This window comes from Panthera tigris, chromosome A3, assembly GCF_018350195.1.
Source record: "Panthera tigris isolate Pti1 chromosome A3, P.tigris_Pti1_mat1.1, whole genome shotgun sequence".
Lineage (NCBI taxonomy): Eukaryota > Metazoa > Chordata > Mammalia > Carnivora > Felidae > Panthera > Panthera tigris.
Genome location: NC_056662.1, coordinates 10,000,368 through 10,014,193, shown reverse-complemented (window position 1 = coordinate 10,014,193; position 13,826 = coordinate 10,000,368). Strand labels below are relative to the sequence as shown.

The 13,826-nt window shown below is 48.2% G+C and overlaps 1 protein-coding gene across 2 annotated transcripts in view; it reads right to left on the bottom strand.

The window, feature by feature from the left end:
- Positions 1-204: 204 nt before the first annotated feature.
- Positions 205-13,826, bottom strand: part of ZFP64 (ZFP64 zinc finger protein) — an 88,423-nt gene continuing 74,801 nt past the window's right edge. The window contains exons 4-5 of one of the 2 annotated variants that reach the window (XM_042980136.1): positions 4,901-5,152; positions 205-2,152 (exon numbers count right to left, since the gene is read on the bottom strand). In XM_042980136.1, the coding sequence (XP_042836070.1) occupies positions 1,443-2,152; positions 4,901-5,152 (962 nt within the window). In that variant the 3' untranslated portion in view covers positions 205-1,442. The remainder of the gene's footprint in view (positions 2,153-4,900; positions 5,153-13,826) is intronic. The other variant, XM_042980135.1, reaches the window with a different exon arrangement.

The following is a 13,826-nucleotide window of genomic DNA, read 5'->3' as shown; positions in this document are numbered from 1 at the left end:
GAACAGAAACACAGATAAGACTCGTGACAAACAGGAGAAATGTGACAACAGCATCAGTACAATGCACTGGCATTCGGTAACCAAACACTCCCTTGAACAGTGGAAAACCACAGTTGCAAAGCAAGGATTAATTCTATCACGCGTTTCCATCACTTATCATCTTTTCTTCTGGCAACAAAGAGGTCCGACGGGGTTTTATCATTCACCTGATGCCACACCTCAATCAGATACGTTCAAACAACAGAACGCATAGCAAAGTAAGCTACATACCTCTTGCTGTTTCGTAAGTAAACCATTTATTCCCCTGTAAACAATCTATAAAAATTTTCACGTCCTTTTTTCCTAGTTTACCAAAAACAATGGATCGACTTAATTGGTTTTAAAAGCACAGACGTCTAACTTGACGAGGGCACAAAGACCGGATGTGAGGAAAGGTGTCAAAGAACAAAACAGCTTTGGATCAATTACATATCCACTGGCCTTTCCAGAGCCCTCCGAAGTTTCGGCCAAGCAAAATGTCCATCTACAAGAGGGTGGGGTTTCCACTTGTTGGCGCAGCAAATACCAAGTGCTTACTGGGAGGAGACTCTAAGCTCCGGCCATCTCATGCATCACGTGTCCCAGAACCAAGCTGGGGCCCCACTGGGCCCCTAGTCTTTTCTTCACGAAGCACGGAAGCGGAGTTTCGCAATGCGCATGGCAGGCGCAGGGAGTGTTAGCTTGATCTTTGGTGCCACCTACAGATCCAACTGCATTTCACTTCCCTGAAGCAGAGACCCGGAGAAAGCCCGTGTGCATTCAGAATGCGTTACCCAACGGGCTGGGGCTGGGGCAACCCATGCCATAACCACTCTACTGCAAGGGCATAAAGACAAAAATGGAGCGTCCCTCTTACGTCATCCCACAGAGGAGTCTGCCTGTTTATTAGAAGACAACGCTAAAAGGAACCACACGAGCGCATAAGGCGAACACTCATCACCGCCACCCAGGTTAAGAAACAGAACTTTTCCAGCCGCCCCAGGCCCCCACATACCCCGCTGTCCTCCTAACCTTCCCCACTGTTTGCATCAGTTTGGTTTTCCATGTCGTCTAAGTAGTTTAATAATCCCATCACAGATGGATTCGTTTTAGGATCAGAAACCATCACGAAACCATCCCTACTGGATAGAGCCGTGCATGATGGACACACCCCCCCCCCCACTCGGGACGCCTGGGTCCGCTTGCTTAGACGACGCTCGGAGGTTAGACGGCAACGTGGAGGGCAGTCTCCACACTGGTGCTTTGGCGTTGGTTCTCATGCCAGCGACTGTGGCCACTGCCTCGAGGGCCTGGAAAGTTGGGGCAGCCGTCCCCGGAGCTGGCAGCTCAAGTCTGGCTTGACGGCCTCAACTCGGAGGGCATTTGCCTGGAATCCAGACAGCTGACCACCCTCTTTGGCTGAACTAGAGGCACTGGCTGGGCTCCAGGGGCGTCTCAAGCTGCCCCGTGGAGACCAGGGGGCCGAGCTGCCCCGAGGCACTGCTTTCGGGCGGGAAGGTGACCAAGTCCGAGTTCTTGTTCTCACTCTGGTCGTTGTGCTGCTTCTTATGGCATCTCAGAGAGTCATCCCTGACGAAGGAGGCGCCGCAGGTCTCACAGCGGAAGGCCCTCTGGGTCACTATCTTGGCCACGTGCTGGGAGCTGCTCCCTCGGGGCCCCTCCTTGCCCTGCGGGGCCCGGTTCTCCGTTTTGGTCTCGTCCCTGTGCACCTTGTCAATGTGCTTGGCCAGGCTGCTGGGCCGCTTCGTGTCAAAGCTGCAGAAGTCACACTTGAACGGGCGGTCTTTGCAATGGACCCTGCTGTGCACGCGCAGGGCGGCCGCGCTGGAGCACGAGTAGCTGCACTCGGGACACTTCTCGGGGTGGTCGGCCTGGTGCAGCCGGCTGTGCTCCAGGAGGTCGGCCCGGTCCCGGCCCTGGAAGGAGCAGTGCAGGCACTTGAACGTGTGCTTGATGCGGATGTGCGACTTGAGGTTGGCTTTCATGGTGCAGCGGACGTCACAGAACTCGCACTTGAAAGGCTTCTCCCCCGAGTGCACGATCATGTGCCTTTTCAAGTCCGAGCTGATTTTGAACTTGGCGCTACAGAGCCAGCACTGGAAGGGGGTGTCCCCTAACAACGGAAGGTGTGTTTCCATTAGAGCGGGCAGGCGAAAGAGCTCCCCCCAAACATACGTCAGAATACCTGTAGCCGCAGAGACAGTTGGGTCTTTGAACTCTACCTACCAGTGACTCCCTAACAGCACCACTTACCACGTCCGTGACCTTCTCTTTTCCTCACGACAATCTTAGGAGTAGGTACCATAACCCCCATTTCATAGATGGGGTAATGGAGGCTTAGGGAGGTCAAACAGCAGGGATTTAAACTCAGGCACCATGATATCCAAGTTCGTGCTCTTCATGAGGTCACTTTACTTTCGAATCTGACTCTCACGCCTCAGAGTTGGCGTGGAAGGGGTACAGTTTAGGTTACAGTTGTTCCAAATCCAACTGGGACCTAATCGCTTACTTCTAGCATTTGAGCTGTATTAGATCAATCGATAGGAAACTTTAGTAATATAAGCCAAAGTTTACGATTAGACTGAATTTTACTTATAAAATCAATGAGGGAATAGGCTGCCCAGCAACAAGTACTGAAAATTCATAGCCTCCTTCTGTACTCTGGAGGCACTGCTGAGGGTTTTTAGTGCTTTGGGAGGTTCCTACTTTAATCATCATCAGCTGAACCTAAGCAAAGATGAGGATCTCACTTATCCTACACACCCATCCTTCCCCCTACCCTCCATTATTGGGTAGGTGGTTTTATTCTTCTGGTGTTACCTCCCACATTGGGTAATAACTTCCCGACTTCTAGTCTGTCAGCTTGAGAGGTTTCTTGAGGAGTCCTTCCTCTTCATCACCACACTATGTCTTCCTACTCGTCAGGATAGCTTTATTTTCACATTTAAGTTCCAGAACATTCGCATTCTGACCAGTGAATTCCCAGGCTTTAACTAGCTGTTTTCAGTGTTAGAATCAAATCACAATTTGTGACTGGGTATAGGTCATATTCACCAGAGGCAAATACTGGACCAGAATTCCGTCCACCTCCTTAGAGGGTTACTGTCACACCTGGGCCATGGGATAGTATCCAGGTCAAACCGATTTGCTTTTCTTTCATGCTTACTTTGGTTCACAGTTTAGCTTAATTCTTGACTGGACTATGCACTGAGGAAAAAAAGAATCTTGCCATAATCTCAGAGTCATCCAGTCTTTTAATTATGCAACAGTTTACGGGAAATTTCTTGTGGGTTAACTTCTGATTTATTGAATTTTCTCTTAAACCTTCTACAGAGGAATTATCTGGAGATTTCTTTACCACAAACTCTGTTAGCTATATTCAAATATACATCAAATATCTCATGCCAAATTAGGTCTTCCCTGGAGAACAGCCTATCTCCCAGTAACTTCCATGAGCAGACTGGCTGGAAGTCTGGACTTCTTGCAGATTGTGCCTACTTTCTACTTGCATACTTCGGGAAGTTTAGCTGGGTATAGAATTCTTCCTTCAAAATCCTTTCCCAGCTTTGAGGACACTATTCCACTATCCCCTTAGAAGCCAACACCACTGAGAAGTTTTCCTAGGTTTGACGCTCCCCATCCACCCCCTCTGTGCTTGGAATCTTGTGAACCCTGTCCATTCTCACAGCTCTCTAGAATTGGGAAATTCTTTCTCATTTGATTTTCTCACTTCTGTTTTCTTTGTTTCCTAGGCCTAGTTAGTGACGCCGAACTTCTAACTTCTTATTCTCAGTTATCCAAATCAGATTTTTTTTCATCTAATCTCTGGGAAATTTCTTTACCTTTGTAGACAGCAGCTCTCGTTTTAATTCATACTTTGTTCTCACTGCCTTCTCATAGAACTCGTCTTGGATGCAACATTTCTGCTAGTGGGAAGATACCAATTAGGATGGAAATGATTACCCAAGTACTTGGTTAACTCCAGGGTTGGTTCGCTTTGGTGCATCTTAGATCACTCGTTTCCTGCCGTGACTCATGATCCACAACTGACATTTAGATTTAGGAAGGGCAGACGGATTTAGGATTAGACATAGGTGTCATGGGTTTTATCTGCCACTGGGCAGTTGGGGCCATATTGCCAAATCGGCTTTAGCTTCTCCTCTGAGCTATGTGGCCTTGGCAGGTCTACGTGCCAGTTTCAAGTTCAGAGCTCTCAGGGCAGTAAGACATTGGCTGGAAGGATGGGCTCCCAACTCTACGTCTGCCTCCCATTTGTCTGCTGGAATTTTATTTACTGATTAACTTAGTTTCAGATGTCAGCATTTTCAGCCTGCTCACCATCTTCTATGAATTCACTGAAAAGTCTAATTTTCTCAGCCTCTTGAGCTTCCCAACCCCCATTTTTCCTGAGCCACCATGAGCTGGCTGGTTCTATCGTTATTCAAAAGGGGTCTCACCAGGGGAAGAGCAAGCTCGTGGCAAAGTCTGATTTCCAGAAACTAGAAACTTGGGATTTGCAGTTCCCGTCAACTAATTTTGTCACATTTCTGAATTAAGGCATGGAATCGGTTTCTGTACAATGACGGAAATGCCTACTTTATACATCGGACTCTGGAGACACAGCCTTTGCTTAACTGCTGTCTTGGGTATTCCTCCCCAGCTGTGGTCCATGAAAGTTAGAGAACCCAGCTGTCCGACTTCCATGTGTTACTGGAAGTTGTCTTCCTGGTGAAAAACCACAGAAAATTCCAGTCCTTTTGCTTGGACCATCAAATCACCTCAGACGCTTGTGTTTTGAGGAGATGAAGGTTAAGAGGCTAGGTAACAAGTAAGGCACAGGTTTCCAAGGCCAGGGACCTACCTGTGTGGGACCGCAGGTGCACGGTGAGCTGGCTGGAGTTGCGGCTGGCGTAGGGGCAGAGCTGGCATTTGTACGGCCGCTCGTCCGAGTGTATCCGCAGGTGCTTCTTGAGGCTGCTGCTGTCCACGGCGGCGTAGTCACACAGGTGACACTTGTGGGGCTTCACGCTGGTGTGGCAACGCATGTGCATGGTCAGGTTGTCCTTCCGGCTGAAGCACTTGTCACAGAACTCACACTTGTGTGGTTTGTCTCCTTCAAACACATAAGGAAGATTCAAGGGGTTAAAGGTCTCTCTGTGAAGAGGGTGGCAAAGAGATCTGACCAAGGTGGTAGCCGGGACATAGGGGTCTCTGCCTCTTTCTTCGGTCCAAATGCCCAGATAGGAAGATACCATAGTTCAGCGCACTGGGACTCGAGAAGGTGGGCTCTTCGTTGATGGCTCACAAATTTTAAGGAATCTGAAGAAGCGGATGAGCTAAAATCAGACTGAAGGAGAACATCATAGGGCAAACCCGGTTTGGGAAAAAGCGAGGGATTATTAGAAGCATTCAAGTTCAGGTGTAGGGATCTTAGAACGGCTTTCTGGCTCAGCAGCTGACGAACCACACAGAATGATCGGGATGACTCCCTCCCTTACTTCTACCAAACCACAGCAGCAACGGCATCTACCCCCAGGCTATTAGAAAGTGAGGGTGCTTACAACCACAGCAACAGCGCAAAGGCCTCAAGGAGCCAGAGAGATTCTGGAGAACAGAACCCTATTGCCAGAACATTTCCTCCGAGGAGTGCTCCAGCCCTCCCCTACAACCACTCCAGACTGATCATACGCAGGTTTAAAAAAAAAAAAAAAAAAAAAAAAAAAAAAAAATCTACCCAACAAACAAATGCTTAGGGGGAAAGCCAGAACCACAAAAGACATGTCCAAGAACCTGAGGTTCTAAAAGCAAACCTTTTTCATTTTCGTAACACTTCCTGTTCTCCCAGGACTCTCAAGACTCCAAGTTGTCTAGCAGAAAGGTGGTCTCAAGAGGACTTAGATGATGGGGCGAAAGAATCTCCCAGGCGGCTGCCCAAAAGGACAACGGGGAAAGTACAAGACATGAAAAGCCAGTTCTAGACGGTCTAGGACAGAACAGAGAAAACAGTTCCTTCTCTACACGAAAGACAGCCACGGGTCTTCAGATGGCTTATGTAGAGGCATGAGGAGGAGATCTTCCAGCTTTTAGAAAGAAATGCTCAGATCAGCTTATCATTCCTTCAACAACCCTGGATGGCAGCAAGACAAGAGCAGTGTCTGCAAAAGTTCTACAGAAATTATTTAAATGGAGTCCTATACTTGAACTAGCATGGAGTGGGAAGAGAAAATAAAGCCAGTGGATGACTCAGGGCATCACGCTTGAACTGTGTACATCAGGAAAAAAAAAAAAAAAAAAAGGAAGATGTGGGATATAATAAAATGCAAACTATTGCTTCCAAACCCCAAGAGAACCATAAAAGAGAGGCAAAAGAACACAAGTAAAAGTCAAACTACGTATAAGTCAAGATAAATGGATTAAGTTTCCCTGTTAAAAGTTTTAACGCATTTAAGGGGTCAGTTTAATGCTCTTAAGGTAAATAAAAATGACAAGTAGAAACCTATTCTAGGAAACACGTATTCTAGGACAGAAAAACATTGTAGGAAAAGTGCCAGAAGAGTATCAACCGTTAGGCAAAACAGAAATCATGGCGAAAGCCACGGAGAAACTCATACTGAAAAGATAAAACCAAGCAGATGGGACTCAAACTTCTGAAATGAATATGGTTTCACAAACAGTTTTCCAAAAGTCAGAGCATATATTTTTTACTTTAAAGTTTATTTGAGAGGCAGTTTGAGTGGGGGAAGGGCAGAGAGAGAGGGCAAGAGAGAATCCCAAGCAGGCTCCGAGCTGCCAGCACAGAGCCCAATGCGGGGCCCAAACCCATGCCACCGAGAGATCATGACCTGAGCCGAAATCGAGAGCCAGACGCTCAGCTGGGTTGCCCAGGGGCCCCAAGAGCATATTTTAAAACTCTTTTTGTTCAAGAATCAAAATCAGATTACAAGCTCCCTAGAGATGAACAGGGAGAGCTCCATGGATCAAAACCTAGAGCCTATCCCTGTTTTCAGAGGAATGTTTATAGACTTGAGTTCATGGTTAACAAAAGGCTAAAGGTGAACCGTAGGCAATTTAATAAACTAGAAGAAATTAGGATACGCAGCAGCTAATCCGTATACACATATGACGGTGAAGAAGGGAGATCTGCTCAAGGAGAAGAGATCAATACCATAGGGTCTTCAATCTCAATATCGCCTTTTTGGTCAATTAGTTCTTTCCTGCAGGCTCTCCTGTGCACTGTGGGATGTTCAGCAGCATCCCTGACCACCTCCCACTAGATGCCAGGAGCACCTCCACTCCCAGTGTTAAGAGTCAAAAAGGTCTTCTGATTATTGACCAGTGTCCCCAGGGTGGGGGTGGGAGACAAGACTACCTACCTGATTGACAACAATTCCACCGGACTCTGGAAAAGAGGAAGGGGGCAGGACGTCGAGCCCATCGTGACTTATGTAGAACTTTACCCCAAACAAATTAAGATTTAATAACAAGGATAATGGTTTAGGAATAGGTCAAATTACAACGTCCGAACCAGGAAAAAACAGATCAACGACCATTAAAATCGCTAGGTCAGAGATGTACCCCGAAGTGAACGATTCACTGGTCCAGTATTCATGCGCCCCCGCCCAGGAGAATTTTGCCTCCCTGGCCCTGGGACTGACCATAGGCTTAGGTATAGGTCTTGTGCCGCCCAAAGAAATAGAATTCAAGCTGAGGCGTTGCTGTCAGGCAAATCCTTTTTTCAAGCTTTAAGTAATCTCTACACCCAATGAGAGGCTTGAACTCACGGCCCCGAGATCGAGAGTCACCAGCTCTTCGGAGCCAGCCAGGCACCCCCAGGCAAAGGCTTTTTAAAAGCCAGGGTGTGGTTGGTCACACGTTTCTCTTGCCCGGGATGACCAGTAACATTCCAGATCAGGGGTTCTTAATTCAGGGCTTGCGGGCAAGGTTTAGGGGGTCCAAGACCTTATACGGGAAGCGATTTTTATTTCTACTACCTCTAACTGGAATTTAGCATTCCAACCCACTGTGCAGTCAACACGCTATACTAATAATATAGTCATACTAATAATTGACCTGAGACCCCGGTCAATAGACAGGAACCATGTTCATACCTGCGGGTCTCTTGAAGCCTCATTTATGCTCGTCACTACTTCCCAATTAAGACAGGATCTAGTAGCTGACCCGACATTAAACAGGGTTTCTTCTGGGTTCCTGCACATACTAATGCGGGGGTGAGGAAGGCTGCATCACTAGGCGGTTTTGTCCGGCTTGGTGATCTCATGAACAGGACCTTAAGGCATCCAACGTGATGACTTAATACAAGAATATATCGAGAAAGGATCACCACTAGAAGTTTAGTTAGCACCTCCTTGACCTCAGAGAATTATTCTTTTTTTGTGGTGAGAACACTTAAGATCTACGCTCAGCAACTTTCAAGAATGTAACAGTAACTGAACAGTCCCCACACCGTACGTCAGATCCCCAGGACGCGTACGTCTCGGAACTGGAGGTTTGCACCCTTTGACCACCATCTCCTAGTTCTTGCATCGAACTTAAAGAGTAAAAACGTAGTTTGCATCACGTCTGGGTTAGCCCCAAGATTCGGCCTTTTTAACAAGATCCCAGGTGATGCTTTCACTTCTGGTCTTTACTATAGTTTCGAATAGAAAGGATTAGTCTAGTAGAAGACCACACTGGGCACCCGGGTAGCTCAGTTGGTTAAGCTTCCGACTTAGGCTCAGGTCACGATCTCACAGTTCGAGCCCTGCATCGGGCTCTCTGCTGACAGCTCAGAGCCTGGAGCCTGCTTCGGATTCTGGGTCTCCCCTGAACACTGGCAAATTGTACTAAAATATAGCTTAATGTCATTTTATCACACTGAAAAACATTCTGGCAAGGATCCATGGCAGGAAAGAAAAAAAAAAAAAAAAAGGTCAAGACCGACTTTATCCGGCAGGTTCCGGACAGAGGCCGCTGCATCGGCCGGGTCTGGACAGAAGACCACAAGGCGAGAAGCAATGATGGGCTCTGGGGGACACCGGAAGGGGCCGAGCAGTCTTAGTTGCCACTGAGAGGACATTGTCCTCATAGCCTAATTGACACTCCCCTCTCCATCTGCTGCAAGTCCTAAGCAGAGAGCATTGCTGGCATGTTCTATCAAGGCTCCCAGGAAAAGTGTGCACACGTTCAGTTAACGGTCTACTGGCAGAGGGAAAAGAGAAAAATGCCTCCACTCCTTTCATGACTGATTAACCTGCTGCCGCCACCAAGTGAGGAAGTAAAACCTCAGAATAGAAACCTTAAGCCCAACTCCTGTTACAACGTGCTGCAGGACAGGGCCATCTTCACTTCGATTAAGTATTTTCACCCAGGAGAGGTTCGTGTGCGTGACTTAGCTGGCCAAGCGTCCGATTCTGGACTCTGGATTTCGGCCACAATCTCGCAGTTCGAGGGTCTGAGCCCCACGTCGGGCTCCGTGCTAACAGCATGGAGCCCGCTTGGGATTTTCTCTCCCCCCTCCTCCCCTTGCACGCTCTAATAAAACATTACACACTTTTTCATCCAGGATAAACTGGCATTTGGGCTATATAGACAAAACAGGACTTCTTTTTAATGTTTATTTTTGAGAGAGAGGGAGGACGGATGAGTGGGGAGGGGCAGACAGAGGATCCAAAGCAGACTCTTTGCGGACAGTGAAGAGCCTGGTATGGGGCTCAAACGCATGAACTTCGAGATCATGACCCCAGCCAAAGTCCTAATCTCAACCGACTGAGCCACCCCGGAGCCTCGAGAAGACGTAGCTTTAGGATAAAGGTAATAAGATCCACGATCAAGGTCTGGTTTTCCAAGAAGTCTCCAATGTGATCACAGCCAGCTTGCTAATTTACTCTTCCCAAATAGAAGTCCACAGCAAGCCCACATTCTGGGTACACAGGCCCCCCGTTCTGAGCCACTCCTGTGCCTGCGGCACCCCCACCCTCCTGCCTTTGCCCCTCAAACTCCACCCTCTACGGTTCTCAAAGTGCAGTCCGTGAGTGCCCGGGGGTCCCGGAGTCTCTTCTGCTAGAGCCCGTAGTAGTATGGAAATACCTTTGACTAAGGGGGGGGGGGGGAACTTTGTTTTCACTGTTGACCTTTACACCTGCCACAGGAGTCGCTGAGCAGAATTGCAGGTGCCCGAGTACTGACCATCAGCTCTGCCAGCAGTACGGATGCCCTTCACCCCATGCCCTCCCAGGGAGCACAGAGCTCCTTTCACTTAGGAGTAGCTTTTCCCAGCAGCAAATTGCTCTGATTAAGCCACTCCCCCTGAAGCTTTTTTTTTTTTTTTTTAACACCTTGTAGCGAAATACGAAGTATGCAGAAAGCACTCCGCTGTGAACCCAAGTACCCCGGCTGTCTGGAGAACAAGCACCGTCACGTGGCTGGGATGCAAGCTAGGTGTCCACACCACTTGGACTTCAAAGAGCAGACCAACTACGGGTTTTTTTTTTTTCCTGCCCCAGGTCTGGCATCCGGCAAATCTAAAGAACGAACTAAGCGAACCTGTCATTGCAAGGAAAATTACCAACAGGGCAAGGGTAACATCCCAGCTCTGAGCGCAAAGTTGAGACGTCAGAATGGAGTCCCTCCCCTGAGGGCACAGCTTCCTGGTTCTTAGACTTTTTTTTTTTTTCCCCCGAGGAGGCCGAGAATATGAAGGGATTTTTTTTTTTCCCCTACAGGATTATGAAATGGGTCAACATTTGGAAGAATCACGTGAGTGGGTCAACCAGTATTTTCAAGAGACTAATGCAGGACATCTAAAAATTCAAGCAGGAGTTAAGAGCCAAGGTAATTACAACAACGGATTTTAGTTTAACGGTGTGAAAAGGTTATGGATATGGCTACAGATTCTACACAGCAACTAATCCTTAAGAAACCACCCTTTGTTGGGTTGGGTAGAATAAAGAACGTTATCTGAAATGGCGATCAATATTCCCATCTCAACTACATGGGAGAGGCCACATTTTCTTCCGACAACTCAAAACACACGGTGATGGACTGACTACAGGCGTGAGAATCCAGCTGACTTCAACAAGGAGATTTGCAAAGGTACAGATAATGCCCCTGGTCACATTTTTGGGGGAGTTTTTATTCAAGTTTTGAGAGACGTTCTTAAGATTTTTTTTTTTAATTTTTTTTTTAACGTTTATTGATTTTTGAGACAGAGAGAGACAGAGCATGAATGGGGAGGGTCAGAGAGAGGGAGACACAGAATCCGAAACAGGCTCCAGGCTCTGAGCTGTCAGCACAGAGCTGGACGCGGGGCTCGAACTCACAGACCGCGAGATCATGACCTGAGCCGAAGTCGGCCAGTTAACCGACTGAGCCACCCAGGTGCCCCTAAGATTTTAAGTAATCCTTCCACCCAATGCGGGGCTTGAACTTACAGCCCCAAGATCAAGAGTGGCATGTCCTGAGTCAGGCACCCCGGCTGTTACTTTTAAGCAGATGTTTTAAAGTTTTTTTTTTTTTTGTTTTGTTTTTTAAAGTTTATCTCCAAGAGTGTGTACACGCACGTGCGTGAGCAGGGGAGGGGCAGAGAGAGGGAGAGAATCCGAAGCAGGCTCCACACCATTGGCACAGAGCTTGACGTGGGGCTCAGATCCACGAACTAGGAGATCATGACCTGAGCCAAAGAGTTGGAGGCTTATCTGACTGAGCCCTCCAGGCACCTCTGGTTTTAATTTCTAATGCAGTAACTGTGGATAAAACACAAATTTGGGGGGGGGGGGAGTCTTCGATTTTTAGATGTAAAAGCAGCTCTAAACAGTGCTTTGAGAACCACTGTTCTATCCATTTGGCAAAGGTCCAGCTGAAGCCTTAAATGATCACCAGCACACGTCACCACCCCTGCCTCTCAGATCTGTCGGGGATGCCATCTGGCCCATGTATCAGTTCCGGGTTTTTTGTAAACAACCTTTTATAAGCTGGCCAAAGACTTTGGCAGCCTCCATTTCCACAGCTAAAAGTAGCCACGTGATGAAGTTTTGGCCCATCAGACACGAACCCAGGTGACCTGTAGCTTCCAGGATGTACCTCGAAGGGGCAGGAAGCCTCCTCAGCCCATGCCTAGGTGAGCTACATCCTCGGGGTGTCAAAGGGACAACAGAAGAGCCCGACTCCCCGGAACCATGGGGGTTGTCCACCATACCTAATTTGGATGGTCACAGGATAGAAATACCTTGGTTTTAAAGCCACCATTAGCTGGCTCTCACTATTCCATGAATGATGAGGGATACTACCTTCAGGGTCATGCCCTGAGGGAGAGATGCTGTGAGCGCCCAGACCCCTCTCCTATTTTGCCCCTGGTGAAGAGATTCAGATAACTAGAACATCTGCATTGGACACAAAGGGCCTAACCATCCCATAGGGAAGCCGTCTGTCCACCCCCCCTTCTGGATAGATCGCAGACTCTGAACCCCAAGGACAGGGCCTTGCCTACTTCCTGTATCCCCAACACGCTCTATTTTTCCAATAGATTATTAATCTAGTCTCTGGCAGCTTTCTCGGTCCACCCTGACAGTGTTCCACGCTCTCGTTGCCCTCGTGCTTGCAGCACACCCCTTTCCCCCTTTCATGACCTACCCTTCCCTGGTGAGAAGGACCCTTCATTCTCTTGTTTGCATGGCACAATGCCCACTTCTAGCAGACATGACTCATTGCCCAGAAAGCAGCCTGCCTATGGGAGCTCCCAAGTTCAGCTGGGCAGGAGGCTGTCCTTCTGGAAAGGACTTCCCAGCCCTCCTCGATGCAGGATGTGGCCATGACCAAGTTCTGCTTCCATCCCAGGAGTCATCAGGGATTCTGCTTGGGGGTGAGGCAGGACATGGCCTGAGGGAGGGATGCTTTAAGCCCCTCCCCTACTTTGGCTTCCCACTGGTTAACCGAGTCGGGAGTGCGAGAGCAGTTGCCTTGGAGATGAAGGTCTCTATTAAGGATGACAGGGCTATTGCCTTGGAGATGAAGGTCTCTATTAAGGAGGACAGGGCTATTCTACCGGCTGTGGAGTATTCCCTTAAGTCGTACTCGAGAGAAAGTGGATTAGGTTTAAGCCACTTCAGTTTCTGTAAGAGCCAAAAGACCAGTAATTTTTTTTATTTTTATTCTTAGTCCTTTCTACACCTAATTTGGGGTTGAACTCACAACCCCAAGATCAAGAGTCACATCCTTTTCCAACTGAGCCAGCCAGGCGCCCCACAGACCAATATCCTAACTCCCATGGACTAGGACCCGAGACCAACGGTGGGCAAAGTTTTTGGAAAGAGCCGGATAGTAAATATCTTAGACATCTGTGCACCACAGTCTTTCTAGTGACTACTCCATGCCACTGTGGGGCCAAAGCAGCCACAGACGACAAATGAGCTGCACAGGTTAGATCTGGCTCACAGTAGGATCATTTGTAGATCATGGAAACTCCTCTGCTCCAGCCCATTTTCTGTGTATTCTCAGCAGCTGGCTGCTCTCAAGACGGAACCTTTAAGAAGCAACCTCATTACGCTCATCTGACATTTACTAGGGCCACAGGGCCTCCGCGGAGCCTTCCCTCCACTCATTTTGTGCCTTCTAAGCCCCCGCCCCTGCTGCTCCCTCTGCTGGAATGTTCCTGGTCTTGTCTGGTTACAGAGCCATCTTTCATACTTCAAGAATCTTCAGAAAAGCCCTTCGTGAACAGCCTTGATCCAATCTCCTGGAACAGGTTTCCCGGCACTTTTCCCCTAGCTTCTGACCTTTGAGGTCACAGCCCA